This window comes from Anastrepha ludens, chromosome 3 (assembly GCF_028408465.1).
Source record: "Anastrepha ludens isolate Willacy chromosome 3, idAnaLude1.1, whole genome shotgun sequence".
NCBI classification, from domain to species: Eukaryota; Metazoa; Arthropoda; class Insecta; order Diptera; family Tephritidae; genus Anastrepha; species Anastrepha ludens.
The window spans coordinates 36519932-36538205 of record NC_071499.1 but is presented as its reverse complement, the minus strand read 5'-3'; the positions used below and the strand labels follow the sequence as shown (position 1 = coordinate 36538205).

The following is an 18274-nucleotide window of genomic DNA, read 5'->3' as shown; positions in this document are numbered from 1 at the left end:
CTTCAAGAAGTAAAAAGGCGTTGCTCCTAAGCAACGACAGGTGGGCATTCCCACCACTTAGACTGGTAGCGGCAGGCTAATCACTTACCCTGTCAGAAAGCAAAATAGATTAACGAAACCAACGCAAGGCTGAGTCTTGTCGAGGCCCTATGCTCTCGTGTGGAGTGAACGAGGAAAAAAAAATTCTCTGAGCCCAACTTCCTCAATAAATTTTAGTATTTGTTCTATTTTATTGAGTTTTACTTCCTCCTCTGGTAAACTATATTTACCCAAGTGTTACTCTCACTTATGGATCAGTGTTGGGCACGATTCCCGCGCATGTTTGACGGTTTCATCTTCCCTTGGAGTATATTTCAAGGTCTGTAAGGCGATAAGTCAATCTACAATGCCCTGAAAGAATCCCTGTGATGATTCTAAAATTATTCGTATTTAATTCCACACAATCTTTAAATGGTCTGCGGCTGGTGCAACAACAACAAAGCTTCAGACCTTCATACATCGCTGCCTTAGAGTCATCCTACGCACCCGATAACTGGGTGTCAAATGATGAGCTCCTCACCCGAGGTGGGGAAAGTCCTGTTGAAATTGAAATTTGCGAGCGTGAATGGAGGTGGATTAGTCATACTTTGCGAAAATGTCTGACTGACATCAGCAGAATGTGCTTAGATTGGAGTCCACAAGACACACGTAGTAGAGGTCGACCCAAAGCAATTTGAATATGTAGCGTTTACGTTGAATTCACGGCAGCTGATGACTCGCTGACATGGCCGCAAATAAAGCTTATAACCGAGAATCGATCCCAATGGAATGAATTTGTTTCGGTACTTTACGCCTCCAATTGGAGCGCTAGGAAGTAATAATAATAATAATAATCTAATTTTTGTCTTCGATTGCGATGAAGCGGGTAAATTATTCCAGCATTAAATCTTCTTTTCTTTTCCCAATGTCCTGAATAAGAGAGAAGAATTTGTCCTTTCCTGGGCCAATAAATGCGGGGGCCGCTCCTTTCATGTTAATTGTTTTGCTATTTAATTTCCAGTAATTCTTATGTACCCTGAAATGCATAGAAACGTAAACGATTGTCCTGGCCTAAGATATTCGGCCTGTTAAGACATATGTGCGATGGTTGAAGTGCCGGTCTGGCAATCTTCAAGTAGCACTAAAGCGCCGTTTTTATAGGTAGATACGTAGGTAAAATGGTTGACTGTTAAGACATTCCCACACCAGTTTTCATGTAACCTGAAGAACTTGAGAACCTTGATTGCTGCTTGGCTATAAGTAAGATTAGTTATGCTGCTAGTGTTATAGTTGGATTTCAAAGTTGGGTTTTTATAATTGTAACTCACAACTGAATGGGACAAACAAAAAACATAAAAATAATTTTTTAAGTAAAAAGTCACCGACAACGAGCATAAACTTTAAATTGTTTGATAATTTACGAGAGTTCGATCATAACAACCATCTACCGAGCAAATAATAGATATCTTTTTCGTTCATACAGGGAAACATTTGTTGATTTGAGCCAATTTACACGATGACTTTTCACCCTAAGTGGAAGGTCAAGCATGTCGAGCTTAGCGACAAAAAGTGTAGAGAAATTAACCGGGTAGGCATGCACGCACGATCAGCGATATCGAGGAGTTTTTTGACATTTTGTTTTGCATTTGGCAAACGAATGATCAAAGAAAATAGTCCACTTAAACCTCAAAAGCACACAAGGAATGCCGCAAAGAAAAAGTCACCGTTTGAATGCACGAAGATTTTCGGCGACTTCTTTATAAGAGAATGTGAAAACAAAACCCAAGCTGAAAAATCATCGTATAAATTGACTCTTTAGCTCGTAACTGCGATACTCGCGCTCTGTCAACAGCCTTTGCGTTCGCGCTCTCTTCTATGTTCTTGTTGACTGTAGACTAAAACTAACAGTTGGAAGGTGTGTGAACACCTGCAGGCACACTAAAGGAGAATTTGCAAAGTGGAAGGAACAAAACTTTCCCTGTATGAACGCGGTCTAATGAAACTTGCCAAATATCAGAAGAGAGAGTTAGGTTAGGTTAGCCTGGTTGGCAATAAGCCACGCATAGACCTTTTGGTCCCTAAAGATACCAGATGGAAACCGACCTCTATGAATACCGAAAGTAGACATCGCTTTTGGCGAATCTAAGCAGAGCTGGGAGACCCGCTTTTGAGACGTTCTCCAGACCCTCAAACAGTGAGGCTCCCAGGCATTTTAAACGCGTTTTTTAATAATGACGGACAGACGCACAGAAGGTGTTCTTAAGTTTCCTCAACATTCTCTCTGCATTTTCTGCATTTGTCCGTGACGCAATCCCTATCTTGTATGCATGTGCAGCCAATAGATTATGACCTGTTAGCATACCTATGATAGTTCTGCAGTCCTTTCGCGAGAGCGTAAGTACAAATTGAGTCAGTTTTTTGTCGTTAGTTCTACACATGACTTTTGCTGTTTTGCATGTGGTCAGATTAGTCCACCTAGCTTCTTTTCGCTATTTCATGTAGTCGTCCATTTCGTTGTATATTGTATTTAGCGGTTTTGGTATGTCATTCTCTTGCTCAAAAGGTAGTCTAACAGCACTTTTTGCTATCTCATCTACTATTTGGTTCCCCATAATGCCTTTGTGAACAGGTACCCAGTAGATATGCAGCCTACTGTTTGCGGCTAGCCTTTCTATGGCATCCCTGCTCCGTCGAACATTTTTGGACTTAATACAATATGAGCTTATTGCTTTTATTGCTGCTTGACTTTCCACGGGTATATTAAATGTTGAGTTCTTTCTTGCTCGTGTGTAGGCCAGCTCCGCGGCTTTCCTCACAGCAAAAACTTCCGCTTGGAAAAAACTGCTGTGATCCGGCAGCTTGGTAGGCTGCCTTATTCCTAGTTTTGAGCAGTAAATGTCCACTCTGACTACGTCAAAAGTTTTAGAGCCGTCTGTAGAGATGTGAAAAGTCCTATGGCCAGGCTTCATGCCTTTGTGCCATTCATCTTCTTCAATTGTAGTGCGAAACCTTTTCTTCTAATTAAAGTACGAAGTCATGTAGTTTGTGCAACCTGAACTCCAGTTTCCTATTGAGCTGTGCCCCAAGATTCTACAGGTGAATACCCCAGCAGCCTCTTAACGGATTTCGCTGCCAGGTTCTCCGCCATAAGGTCAATAGGTGGCATGCTGAGTATCATTTCCAGCGCCTTTTCATCGCTCCTGTTATGCACAGAGCAGCGAGTCGTTGAATCCTTTCCAGTGGCATTAAGTATGTCAGTTTTCTCGTCGCAGTCCACCATACTAAGGCCCCATACAGCAATATCACTTTAACTACTGCTGTGTAGCACCAATGCATCAGAGAGGGTGATAGACCCCAAGTAACGCCCAGCATTCTTTTACATGCGTACAGCGCTTCCACAGCAATTTACTGTCTAGTATTACTCCGAAGTACCAGGATGATTTTTGAGAAGTAGTTCGTTGTTGCCGAGTTTCGGGAGGTTCCACGTCGAGACCTTACACTTCCTGGTAAAACGTACCATGTCCGTTTTTCGAGCGTTTTTCCCTATCCCTGCATTATTTTACATCCGTAAAACGCATTACTGTCCTTTTTCATCCTTTTCTCCCCCACAGAAGAGAGAGTTACTAAAGGTTAAATTGGAGGTGCCATACCATAACGCGATAACCGTAACCGTAGTCTTAGCCATAACCATATTTACTGTCATCTATTATTTGTGCCATAGCCATAAACAGCTGCTATTTACATATATTATAATTCATTTGTTCATTTCTAAAATGCAGTAAAAACAGGCACAAATCGGCAAATCAACAATCAGCTGTTTACGGTTACGGCGAAAAACCAACCAACGTTTACGGTTATGACTACGATATTTGGTATGCCATCTCTAATCAAAGTTGCCCATAGGTTGATTCGATCAGCCGATTTATGCGATTATGGTTGTGGCTCCACTAATTCAACCTTTAGCTGTAACCATACGCGCTAGCGGCGAATCGTGCTCGATAATTTTGTTGTTGCTTTTACATTTAAATTTTTCATCAAGCGAGCAGAGGCGAAACATAGCGATTAGAGAAGTGACGCCTAGTCTTGAGCTAGCTGACACTGCTCCATGTTAACAGCGATTTTTTGTTTATCCTCATTGAAAAGAGAGACATAAACGACATTTGGTTTCAACAGCATGGCGCTACGGTCTACACAGCTAATTTTGCATTTGATGTTTTGCGCACTCGCTTCGAAAATCGAATGATGTAAATTGACCGGCTAAAGCTACGATTTGAGTCTTCGTCTTTTATGGCGCACAGTTCAAAATAAATGCTACGCCAGCCAACCTGCTGCCAAAAAACAAAAAAAAAAAATATTACACCAGCAAATAACAAATTTATTCAATATCGTAATTAAAGCCGGTGAAATCTCGCAAGGATGGAAAACCAGCATTATGATACCCATATTTAAAATAGGTGACAAAAAAGATCCACAAAATTATCGAGGTATATCATTGCTTGAATCAACGCAAAAACTATTCTCAAAGACATTTTTGGGCAAACTAAACTCGTACTTGGACACACAGGAGGAACAATACGGTTTTCGGTAAATAGATCCACTGATCTACTCGTATATCATTCAACAGATAGTGGAAAAGTCAATTGAATTTAATGCACCAGCATACCTGTATATATATGTGCTTTGTTGACTTAACAAAAGCATTCGACCGAATCAAACTGCAAGATGTTTTGAACAACTTGCCCAAGCAAGGTGTACCAGCAGACATTCTTACCGTCATTAAAAACCTGAGCTGTGATTGCAAAAAAAAAATTAGAATAGATGGAAAATATATCAGTTCAAGTATCAAGTTCCATTTGCAAGCGGAATACGACAAGGAGACTCGCTGAGCTCAATACAATAATACTCTTCAATACAAAAATGGACCAAATAATAAAAGAAGTCAAGTCATTAGATGGGGATCGTTTTAATAACATGAGCGTACCAATTTTATGTTATGCAGATGATGCCGTATTAATTGCGGACTCTGAAGACAATTTGCAAAGATTACTACATAAGTTTGTAGTTACAGCCAAACAGTTTAATATGGTGGTCTCCAGAGAAAAAACAAAAAGTTAAGTAGTTGTCAAGAATGCGATCTGATGCAAACTTGAAATAGAAAGGACGATGATAGAGAAAGTTATGAAATTTAAATACCTGGGGATAGAAATATCCAGTAACCGCGACATTATTAAGAAAGTCAGAGAGAGATGTACGCAGGGCGTACGTATTGCGGGTTGCATTAGGGATGTTGTATGGTGGAACAAATATATGACCACTGAAAGCAAGACACGTATATACAAGACTGTAATAAGACCAATCCTGACCTATGGAGCCGAAGCACGAGCTGAAAACGCAAAAACAAAACAGCTACTGCGTACAGCTGAAATGCAAGTTCTTCGATCCATCGTAGGAAAAACACGTCTTGACTGCATTAGAAACGAGGTCATTCGTGGCGAAACTGGCGTTAATGACGTAGTGAAGTTTATAAGAACAAGAAGACGAGTTTGGAATGATCACGTTTCTAGAGCCAGTGACGACAGAATTATCTAAATAGCGAGGGACTATATACCATATGGAAAACGCGGACCTGGAAGACCACCAAAGAGATGGCGCGAAAGCTGGATTTCGACATTAGCGGAAGGACAATAATAATTCGTCATTTTGAATTTTAGTAATACTTTGTAATAGTTGTATAATTTGTAACTACATATATAATCCTGTGAAGAAAAACATGTGCAAACCTATAATAAAATAATAAGAAGAAGAAGAAGCCAGCCAACCAGAGGCAATTCAAGAGTTGAAAGATGACACCGACATTGACTTTGATGCGTGATCTACTGGAATATGGATGTGACAAGATGCATTACTGCTGCAAGGCGGGCTGCGGAAGTAATTTCAAGCAAATGGCATTTCGTGTTTAAATTCAAGATTTACGCTTTCCAGCGAAAAGAAAAATACGTTGAAAAATATGGTTGCGCCTTTTATTTATAGCCAAATCAAATTCCAAATGCTAGATGGACTAGCCTGCAGTTGTTCTTATTATTCAAATGTAGCCTACTTTATTTATTTATTATTACTACTTTATTTTTTAGTATCCTCCCTTGCATATATTTTCTTCATTATACTCATCACGATTTATAATATGTTGTTATATTTTTGGATATCACTTCATTACATTTAGTTATTTTATTAATTGTGTTTTTATTAGTTGCATTTAGTTTTGTATTTGATTTCATGCCATTTAAATGTGTTTCATTTCTTCCTATGTCTAGAATATACGGACGGGCCTAATCATTATTTTGGCGCCACCATTGGGCGGGTGTGCAATCTCATTTCCAATTCTCATTTCTACATCTACAACAAGCATATAAGGCTTACGCGAAATTATGGTCCACATCATCTGCATGGTGGCAGATTTGGTTTCAATAAGATGTGTTGGCAACTATTACAGACGCATTCCGATGGTGTCACTTTTTTTCATACTTCACCTAACGGTCACGAGGGCTATCCTGGTGAATTATATTGCACCGTACGTTACTCGCTAAGCGACAATGGTTCCGTAGCTATTAAAATGACAGCAACAACAAAAATGACGACAGTGGTCAATATGACAAACCATACATATTTTAATCTGGCCGGCCATGTGAGTACACTTCGGAGTAAGTGGGTGAACGGGTGGATTAGTTAAGCTTAATAGGTAAAACGAAGGATAAAGGAGCACACCTATCTTTAGCTTTGTGGTATGTATGTTTGTGCGAGCGAGTAAAAAGGCTTCAGGGCAAGTACACCATAAGTGACGCTTGTCGCAAAGACAACGTGACTGCGTAGACACGTGCAAACACAGCGCGACAAAACGATAACACCGCAGCAATTTGAGCAGTTTTGACTACTTTTCTTATTTTATTTTATTAATTTATTTTTTTATTAAATTTTTTTGTTTTGGGTAATGCTCAATTCTGTTTTTTATATACATAGTATAGCTTCTTGCCTAACAAAACCCATATAAATCCGGTTTTCAGATAACTTAAATACTTAGTCTTGCCATAAATTCTGTGACAAATTTTACAATGCGTACGACGAGAACAAATTCGCAGAAAAAAGTACCGTTATTTTTACTTTTGTCTGAAACCTTGTTTGGTTCAAACGGCTCGGGGAGGTCCTTCCCAATTCTGACGGCACTGCAAAGTCATCTTGCAAAGCCGTATTAGTTTTGTGGGGATGCCAAATTCAGGAATCGGGGCATACAAATAACTCCTTTCCGTACTGTCGAGTAGAGCTTTGAAGTCGACGAGAAGATGGTGTGTGTCGATTCTCTTTTCCTGGGTCTTTTCCAAGATTTGGCGTATTGTGAATATTTGGTCGATGGTAGACTTTCCAGGTCTAAAGCCACACTGATAAGGTCCAATCAATTGGTTGACGGTGGGCTTCAGCCTTTCACACAATACGCTCGCTAGAACCTTATAGGCGATATTTAGAAGACTAATCCTGCGGTAATTGGCACAGATTGCAGGATCGCCCTTCTTATGGATTGGGCAGAGCACACTTAAATTCCAATCGGCAGGCATGCTTTCATTCGACCATATTTTGCATAGAAGCTGATGCATGCACCTTACCAGCTCCTCGCCGCCATGTTTCAATAGCTCAGCCGGCAGTCCGTTGGCGCCCGCGGCTTTGTTGTTCTTTAGCCGCGTTATCGCTATTCTCACCTCGTCGTGGTCGGGTAGCGGAACGACAATTCCGTCGTCAAGGATTGGGATATCGGTATCTTCACATTCTCTGTGACATGCGCAGCTGTCAGTGTTTAACAGGTTCGAGAAGTGTTCCCTCCATAATTTAAGTATGCTCTGTACGTCAGTCACCAGATCGTCGTCTTTGTTCTTACAGGAAAACGCCCCAGTCTTAAAACCTTCTGTAAGCCGCCGAACTTTATGGTATAGTTTTCGGGCGTTGTTCCTATTGGCCAGCATCTCAAGCTCCTCGCACTCACGTATTTCGGCCTCTCATTTCTTCTTTCGGATAATACGTCTCTCTTCCATCTATCGAGAGAATAATGGATTTCTATTTCCCCAAACTAATACGTATAAACTACTAGATGATATTATTCGAGCAGCTTTCGAAACCTAATTATTAAATCGTGTATTTCTTTCTAAGATATAAACTCGCCAATAAGATCGCTTCTTTCGAATGCTTACAAAAAAATAAAAACATAAACCAAGAAAGTCGATACAAGTCGACAGTTCCAAAGTACTAACCGACCTCGTTTATTGCGAAGCCAGCTTAAACATCGATTTAAATGTGAACCTTGAAATCCAAAGAAGAAACTAACTCACTTACAAGGGCTAGTTTCTAGACTAAGTAAGTCAATGAAATGTAAACTGCTCACTCAACGACCAAAAATGCACTAATACTTATAAAGTAAAATACTCCCGTATTGCGAGTCCTACTAAAAGGAGCATTCTGCTGATCATTTCCGGTACCTAGCGCTGAAATGTATGAGTCTTACGGTGACACGGAATTATATTATGAATACATATTCATGCGTTCCGCGCTACTGGCTACAAATGCTCTCAAATGTTTCAAATGCTTCAGCCCATAGAGAATTCAATGTGGTGCCGTCGACGGTAATAGCAGAGGAAGAGAAAGGTAAATAGCAAAGGCGTTAGTTACCACAGGAAAGAAACGGTTAGTGCGCTTGGTTAAGGTCATCGGTAAAACTCGCTCAGTCAGCAGTTTACATACCTCGCAGCTATCAAACTAGCATGAAATTCAAAATAGGCGGTCTTCATGGAGAATTTTTTATAACATACATGCATATATAATAATATTCATTACATTTTCTCTCTTTCTCTCTCTCTCTCTCTCTCTTTCTGCCTTTGGGAACATGCATATGTGCTCGGCCTAACTACTGTCATGCTATCAATGGCAACAAACGCATACAGACTGCTGGCAAAGAGGGTCTCTATCAACACAATGTCACGATCCTTGCGGACAAAATGATCCAAACAAACAGCGAAAAGATTCCCACTGGCATTATTGTTTCAGTGCGTCACACTCCTTTTGATTTTCACTACGGAGAGAATTTAGGCAGATGCATGCGAGAATTACCGCAATCTATGGATGGTTACGATCAAAACTATTACGTGTCACGAATGGGTAATAACTCTAAAGAAGTGACACTTGCAGCCAGGTCAGTTAGCCATAAATTTATATTTATGTTAATTTATCGAAATGTCATATCAAATAAGACAAAAGTTATGCACAAAGTTTTAATTTAAGTAGGGGCCGTAGTTATATACAAATTTATATTAAATTAATGTTTTGAGATTTTAAAATATGCGATAAAAAAATAGTATTATAATTTCCGAATTCTTTCGCATTGTTCAGAAAATATAATTACATATCGAATTATTTTTCGTTTTTTTTTTTTTTTGTTGTTTTTTTAACTAAAACTGATGCTTCGAGCCTTCCTTACTAAAAGTAAAACTCATTTTTCGTGCAATCCTTACACCCACTGCAAAAAGTGATTATAGAAAACCGAACCATCTCAAATCCGCACCCTGTTATACCAAAATTCAACTGGCTTTAAAGGAACATGCTAGAAATTTTTTCAAAGTTTGAAATTTTGATACAATTTTGTTGGATTTTTTTTTAATTGCACGAAGTTTTTTCCTTCCAGCGACCCGCTTCATTTAACCTAAATGGCTCATTATTGCCATCCTCTTGATATGTAGATCTACCGGAATAACGTGTGTCAGTGCGTTCAGGGCCTCCCTAGGACATGGTCTGATTGCACTGACTGTTATTGCACAGCCTGATTTTTGTATTCTGCCAAGTAATTTGATGTTGTATTCTCTCTCTAGAACGTCGCCTTATACAACCATAATGTATACTTGGGTTGAGGACCCCATCTTCTTCCTAGCATACGTTTACAGGCATATAAAGCGATTTCTGGTTTCTTTACCCGTTCTTCAATGTTTAATTTTCAGCCAAGTTTGTAGTCCAAAATTACCCTTAAATACACGCACACGCACGACTCTACATTTAGTTAGAAAATATTTGTATGGTAAAAAGAAAAGGGCTGTTTTAGGGCTTTGCCGGAAATTATTAGAAACTTTCTCGCCGTAAAAACCATCCTTGGACTTCAAGGAACATTTTAAAAGAAGAGTTGTTAAGATTGGTCCATGCGTTGTTGAGTTATGCGATTACCAACACATTTTCTGATTAATTTTTATATTATAGATATATTATTTAAGTATATTTTACTTATTTTAAGTATATTAAATTCTTTTATACATATATATATAATATATATATAATTGGCGCGTACACCCTTTTTGGGTGTTTGACCGAGCTCCTCCTCGTATTTGTAGTGTGCGCCTTGATGTTGTTCCACAAATGGAGGGACCTACAGTTTCAAACCGACTCCGAACGGCAGATATAATATTTTTATGAGGAGCTTTTTCATGGCAGAAATACACTCGGAGGTTTGCCATTGCCTGCCGAGGGGCGACCGCTATTAAAAAAATGTTCTTTTTTTCTTAATTTGGTGTTTCACCGAGATTCGAACCTACGTTCTCTCTATGAATTCCGAATGATAGTCACGCACCAACCCATTCGGCTACGACGGCCGTCTTTTAGTACTATTCAAAACTTAAATGTTTTCGGTCATAATATTTTAAACATTTATAGTAACTAATATATTATTTTTAATTAAAAACTTACCGAGTTTCGACTTCAGTCAATTTAATGTATATTTATTTTTTCTTCTTAGAGTCGCCCATCCACCATCCGGCCGTTGGATGGAAGTTTTCAGCAATCAACCAGGCCTACAATTCTACACCGCCAACGATTTACCCGATACTGAATTGGGCTCGGTAAGTGTGAACAAGTATAATATGATAGTATAACAGTACAACCGTATGGCAGTAAAACAGTATAGCAGTATGGCAGTATAACATTATAATAGTATAACAGTTTACAGTATACCAGTTTTAGTATAACAGTTTATAGTATAACAGTTTATAATGTAACATTATAATAGTATAACAGAATATATCAGTATAACAAAAAATGCCTGCAATAAAAGCGCTCTATACACGCAAATCTGTTTGTGTAAAAAAATGCATCCGACATATGATAAATGTTGGGATGGGTTAGACAAATTTAAAAAATCGTGTAAGATGAAAAAACTCTAACAGGGGCCATGAGAATTACCCTAACTGCTGGCATGGAAGCAGTTTTAAATCTACTACCGCTGCACTTCGCAATACAAGGACGCTGCTATGCCAGCACTCTCCTTTCACATCTTATTTGAGTATTCGAGTATGCTGACACTGCGAATTAAATATATTCTGTGTGCCTTATATTGATGGCGCGCGCTTCGGTTGCGCAAGTTCATTGGGTGTCAATTACATTGCAGGTGAACTTCCTGCACCTAAATGTGCGCGTGTTATGGAAGCGCGGTGTAAGCATATTTACAATAGTCAGTGTATTAAGAATCGTATTAACTTGTATTCAAAAAAGATTACCCGCAGTCACTATTTTTCCCACATCCTTCACTTTGTTACTGCTTGCTACCTCAACTAACGAAATCTTCCAATCGAACGCAGCAAGAGCAGCAAGCAATTAGCTACGGAGGCCAGTCCGGAGGAACCAGTCAAGCAGAGATGGGGGAATAAACAAAAGAACTCAAAATGCCGATGCAATTGCTGCATAGCTGTTAAGTTGAAGTGGCAACAGCTGTTGCAAAAGTGCAGCAGTGGACTGCCGCGAGTTCATAGCAGTGAAAAGAAAGTGGCATAGGGGGTTTTCTGAGTGCAATAGTTTTGTAATTGCAGGAAGTGAAGGGTAACATAAGTGAAATTGATTTAATTAAAGGTACAACAAAGAGCAGAGAAAACACGTCAGTTTATTACTTAGGAAAAAAAAAACAATAAATGTAGTCAATAAAGGTATTCGTTTGTGCCCATATTGGTAATTATAAAAAGAGACTAACTGCAGTTAACGCTATATGCCCTCGGCACGTAATTCGCTCTTGTATTCACCTAGCAATTACACTTTGAATTGCTTAGGTTCGGTTAGATTGAGTGGTCTTGGTCTTGCCTGAACTAACCTATGGTTTTAATGAAATTTTTTTTTAATTACTTCAATGTTGTCAGGAATGGCGAATCCGAGCGTGGAAAGCCTTTTTCTGTATAGAACAATGCATGTACGCAGGAGGTGTTCGACGGTTTTCTCTTCTTCAGTATCTTGAAAGCTTCGATAAAAGACATTATGTGGTTCTTGCTTTCTAATAATGTGAATGCTTTGTAATAAGATAATGCCCTCTTAAGAGCCTTATCGACATATAGTCTTGATAGTCGAAAGCTAAACGGCAATCCATCAGACTATATTACCGCTACTGTAGACTTCAGACTAGAATTTAAGGTAATATTTCTCATGTGAAAGGAATTGGAGTTAAAATTAGTAGTGAAGGAAGATACCACCGCACTTTACACTGATGGAACCAAGATGGAACCTAGATGGATTGCGTCATCGGTGCGGGTGTATATTCGAAAGGCTCCGAAACTTGCAAGTCCTTTCGCTTGGCGAATTGGAATAGCATCTTTGAGGCAGAGGTTCTCGAGATAAAGGAAACTTGCAAGATAATCAGAAATCATCTACAACAACTATCAGAAGCACGTATTTTTTCGGATAGTCAAGTAGATATCTTAGTTTCCAAGTCATCAACAACCAATTCAAAAATCGTCAGGCAATGCAACGAAGAATTAAATGTCTCAGCACGCACGACAGACATCTTTCTCATCTGTCATCTGAGTACGTGATCATATAAACATAGAAGGAAATGAGAAAGCTAATGATGACCGGGGGTTAACTCTAGAGTATTCGAAGTCCTAGCAGTGGGCTGCCCCCGAATCATTTACAAGAGGGAGATCTTTCTGCAATTCCGGAAGCAGGCTTTCAACAGATAGACCATTGCATATACCAGCAAAACAGCGAAGGAAACGCGGCCAGTTTACAACAAATCCAGAACTGACGAGCTGTTAAGAAAGCCAAGACACCTTTAGAATTACGTCAACAATAACCGGCCGTTGACCTATCGAAGACCATGCTAGGAAGATGGAGTGGCCGTATAGCAATAGATGTAGAAGCTGCAATCTTAAAGACTCTAGGGAGACAGTCTTCCAATATCTGTGTAAGTGCCCAAGTCTGGCTGTTCTACGACAAGGAACGTAGAAGAAGAAAAACTTGGTAGAAATTGCAGGAAAGAACACAGATCGCATACGTAGATTTATTGTGAAATCAAGATGGTTTGACAAAATAGTAGCAGTGGTGTACCAAAATGGCACCTTTTGTGCTAACTGAGTTTGGGGTGTATCACTCAGATAGCACCTCTACCATCCAGCCAACCAACCCCTATCGTATTTCTCATAACTCTGCCTCCTAAGTTTCGATGCAATAATCGGCTTAAGCCTTTTTAAGAATAGTTTTTCAAAAGCTTTTGAAAACGCAGTTAGTATGTATACTTATTAGCTGATAGGAGGGAACCATATCTGGTGGCTTATCTGGCTTTGGTATAAGGATAGTTTGGACGACTTTCCATTGCACAGAAAAACACTCAGTTTTTAAAATTGCAACGCAGGTGATAAATAGCTGCACATTTAGCCTATTAAGCATAAATGTGATTTCTTTAGAATTTTATTCGATATTACACCGTATCCTAGTGTTTTATAAGCCTTTCTATGTATTTTTTTATATACCTTCATGTCTCCGTGCATTAAATCTCTAACTTCTTTACAATGAAACGCTTACCACGATCGTCATTACCGGAACGACCCGGACATTGGACTAAGTAGGCAAGTGAGTAGTAAAGTCCTCTCTCGACAAACAAAACTAACACTCTACAAGACTCTCATCATGCCCGTCCTAACGTATGGCTCAGAAGCGTAATATTTGGCGCAGAAAAAATATTATGAAGTTAGGCCGCTGTTATAAACGGCACTTTTATGGGCAACGAAATATGCATGCAAAAGGCAATGAAACCAAATAATTGCCCGGCTCAAAGTACAAAAATTGCTAACCATAACAAGCAGCAATGCCCGTAAAAATGGCAGCAAAAGCACCAACTATTTAAGTACGTTTTTTACACAATTTCCCTGTTTGTTATTAAAATTTTTTATTGCTCCTTGTTTGTTGTTCTTTTCATTTACATGTTCGTACAAACATACACGTTTACGTATGTCCTATATAGGTATGTGTGTAGCTATGCCATGCAATATTAGGGACGGCGATATTAGCGGAAAATTTTGCTCCCACGATTTCGGGATATTCTTTAAAAAATCCCTAAATCTTGGGTTCTGTCTTTACTCAAGTCAATAGTATCACTCTTACTGACTAGATTTACAGGGCAAAATAACAAAAACTTAAGAACTAAAGCTAGTAAGACTCAATAAGTGACTTAAACACAGACCTTCAGACATTGGCATTAAAAACTTAAGATCAAGACTGCTAGGAAGCCGTTTAAGCTTTTCAAGACCTCTTGTAAGAGCGACGAAATTAAGGTAATTAGATCTGAAAACTTCAACATAAAATGGATTATAAGAGCAAAGTATTCTACTAGAAACATTGAAACCTATTTGGCCGAGTAGATTTGAACAATCAATGGTACCGAATATAATATCTTAATATATATAAACATTAAGCTTTGAACAAGTCGTCGGATCTCAAGTGATAAAACATTGATAGGAAGCACTGTGGGACGGCAAGGAACTATCAAAGTGTAAAGTTTGAAGAGCAAAACGTACACACTTGCGTTGAACTCTTTGAATTCGAAGATAATGTGCGAAATACATCGGATACCAGATGACGGAGGCGTACTCCAACTTCGAACAGACTAAGGCATTATAGAAGATTTTCTACTATATAGGTCCTTAAAATCACTACAGGGTCCGGCATTCCAAGTATAACCAACTTCAGATGCTCGTGCAGCTGATAGACGGGAATCAGCTGTCTGTTAGTTGGTTAAATAACAGTCCAAAGTATTGTTTACAAGCGCGCGGAGGCATTTTGCCGACACTAAACACGAAAAAAGAAGTAATGGATCTCAAACGTAATGGTGGGATTACATTATATTTGGCTCTGGAAAACAACAACCAACGATAGTTTTTCAGCTCAAGCACATTAAAGTAAATAAAGTTTTTTTTCATCCCAGCATTACTCGTTGCAATGATACTAGTATCATCGCGAAACTTCATGGAGGCGGTCATCAAAAGATTGCAACGTCACGTGAAATGTTTCAAAAAGTGAAGAAGCGACTTGAGCGAAATCCCCAACGAAGTGTCAATCAAATGGTGAAAGAACTGAATACTGAAACCTAATCTCAAAGTCAAACGATACAAGATCCAAAAGGCGCATGATCTCACACCAAAGCAGCAACAAGCCAGACTTGAGAGAGCGATAGAGTTTATTTGACCGACCGTTCATTTGAGAATTGGCCACCAGGAGGCAGCACCCGCCACAGGTAATGGTTTGGGCCGCTGTAACCTGCAAGTCACATTCGGGCAGCTTACGATGCCTTTCTGAACCGTCTCAAGGCCATAGTCAAGGCAAAAGGTGGTCATATCGAGCAAAAGTAAAGTGAGTCTTAGTTTTGTGTCCGATAGAGGGGAGATTCTGCGAAAAAGTTTCAAATCATTTGCAAAGTATAAATATTTCGAATACTTACATTAATGAAAAGTATAAACAAGGCAGGACTAAGAATGCTATTGTACTTTGTGGTACCCCAGAAGTAGACACAAATGTATGCTATTTAGTATTCCCAATTTTAACAAATAAGATTTTATTTGACAGATATGATTTCAGCCATAAAGGCAAAGCAGAAGGGGAGCTAAGATTTTCAGGTTTTCAGAGGAGAATTTTGTGCGCGACTGTGTCAAATGCATTCGAAAAATCGATGTACCTATTTAGTATCCTCTTGAGGCTTACTCTTAAATTCAGAGACAAAGAACAGCTAAATTTGTAATTTTTCCGCCAACAAACCCATGCTGACAAAAATCAATCAATCCTTTGATAGCAAATGCTAGCGTGTCCTTGACCACTTTCTCTGGAACATTGGAACAAGTCGGTCATTTAGATATAACATAGGCTGAAAAGTCACGGGTATAGCACATACGTAGAACTAGTTTTATTGAATTTACCTCTTTTTCAGTTAGAACTAACTTTAGAAATAAATTTCATGATATCCTCTTCATTAGTTCGTGAGTTATTGCGCCAAGAGTGACGCTACTTTTGATATTTTCAAAACAATGAATCGAAAAGAATTTCGTGTTTTAATTTTGCATTGCTTCTTGATGGGAAAAAATATCGTTCAAGTGAAGCAATGGCTTGAAAAGTGTTATAGGGACTCCGCTCCATCAGAAACAACAATAAAACGATGCTTTGCTGACTTCAAACTGGTGCTGGTCGTAGAAACACCAATAATGCACAACGCAAGGCGGTACACTAGAAAACTTCAAAAAAATTCACAAATTTGTTTTGAATGAGCGAAAGGTGAAGTTACGTGAGTTAGCTGACATCGTAAAGATATCAAAGGAACTTGTTGTCTTTATATTGCATAAGCATTTGACTACGAGAAAGCTCAGTTCAAAGTGGGCGTCGACTTTGCTTACTTTTGACTAAAAACAAGAAAATGTTGATGATTCCGAGCAGTGTTTGGCCACATTTAAACGAAATTAACCGAAATTTTTGCAACGATATGTGACAATGGATGAAACATGGATTCATCACTTCACTCCGAGATCAAAACGATCATCATTTGAGTGGACAGCAACTGGTGAACCTCGTCCCAAGCGATGGAATTCACTACAATTTGCTGGAACGGTTATGGACTCGGTATTTTAGGATGTGCGTGGTGTAATATTCATGGACTATCTTGAGAAGGGAACTACCACCAACAGTGAATATTACATAGCGGTAATGGAGCGTTTGAAGGCCAAAATTCCAAATAAACGTCCGCATGTGGCAAAGAAAAAAATTTTTTTTCATCCACCGTGTCACAAGTCAATCAAAATAATGGCCAAACTATATCAATAGAACTTCGAGTTGCTCCCACGTACTCCGTATTCGTCGGGTTTAGCCCCCAAAGAGTACTAGCTGTTCGTAGACCTAAAGAAATGCTCGCCGGCAGAAATTTTGCTTGAATGAAGAGATTATCGCTGAAACAGAGGCCTATTTTAAGGCAAAAGATATGTCATTCTACAAAAGTGGTATTGAAATGTTAGAGCGGTGCGGGAATGATTGCGTTGTTCTTGATGGAAATTACGTTGATGAATTAAGCCAATTTTGAACAAAAAGATGGTTTTATTTGTTTGGCCCGTTACTGGGAAAGCCTAAGTGTTAAGTTAATAATTTTTTACTTCATTATTAATGCATATTTTGAAAATTGAAGTGATGGACGCCAACTTCCAACGAAATCGAAAGGGAAAACGCCAGTAGATAGTGAAATATTGAAGATAGAGGTTAATAGTGAGCAAAGTGAATAACAGCAGGTTTTATGTAAGAAAAGAGATATTCCATCAATGTCTCTTTTCTAGGAGGATTATAAAGGTAAAATACCATTAAGGCCGGCGGGCCAATTAGATGTCCTAAATTCAGTAGTTTTCGCGAAGCGTTGTAGGATGAGAAAAAAAACAATTAGCCAAATGAAGTTTTGGGGATAGTTTAATATATATTTGAACTAAAAAAAAAAATTTGTACAATCTCCAACAATATATTGTAAGCCGAGTTATCAATAGATTCCCAGAGCGCCTGTATCCAACTTCTGTACAAGATACAACTTGCAATTTTCATCTGAAAACAAAAAAAAAAGATTATTAATTTTGATGTAATTATCTTCGATGTGAACTAAGAAAATTGGGAGAAACACGTAAAATTCGAATTTTTGGGGAAGGTAGAAAAAAAAAGTGGTTTTTCAAGGAAAAAAAAAACTCTTCAACTGGGTAAAAAGTCGCTTAAAAAAGTTTTTGGATGTTTTTTTTTAGTTCACATAGAAGAGAAAACAATACTGAAGATAACGCATTTTGAATGAAATGGATAGCTCGTTTAGTTTTTTTGCAATCGTGTACATAAATTAGGTAAAATCGTGAAAATGAAAAGCCGAGAAAACGCGCTTCAAAGTACAACAATAAGCGCACGGTTGCTCGTCGCCGCACTACGCTCG

The 18274-nt window shown here is 38.8% G+C and overlaps 1 protein-coding gene across 1 annotated transcript in view; it reads left to right on the top strand.

Annotated features, from left to right (window-relative positions):
• The window catches only part of LOC128857447 (uncharacterized), a 77595-nt gene that overhangs the window by 21633 nt on the left and 37688 nt on the right, over positions 1-18274 (top strand). The window contains exons 3-5 of the mRNA XM_054093205.1: positions 6330-6700; positions 8997-9244; positions 10829-10931. Of these exons, the coding sequence (XP_053949180.1) occupies positions 6330-6700; positions 8997-9244; positions 10829-10931 (722 nt within the window). The remainder of the gene's footprint in view (positions 1-6329; positions 6701-8996; positions 9245-10828; positions 10932-18274) is intronic.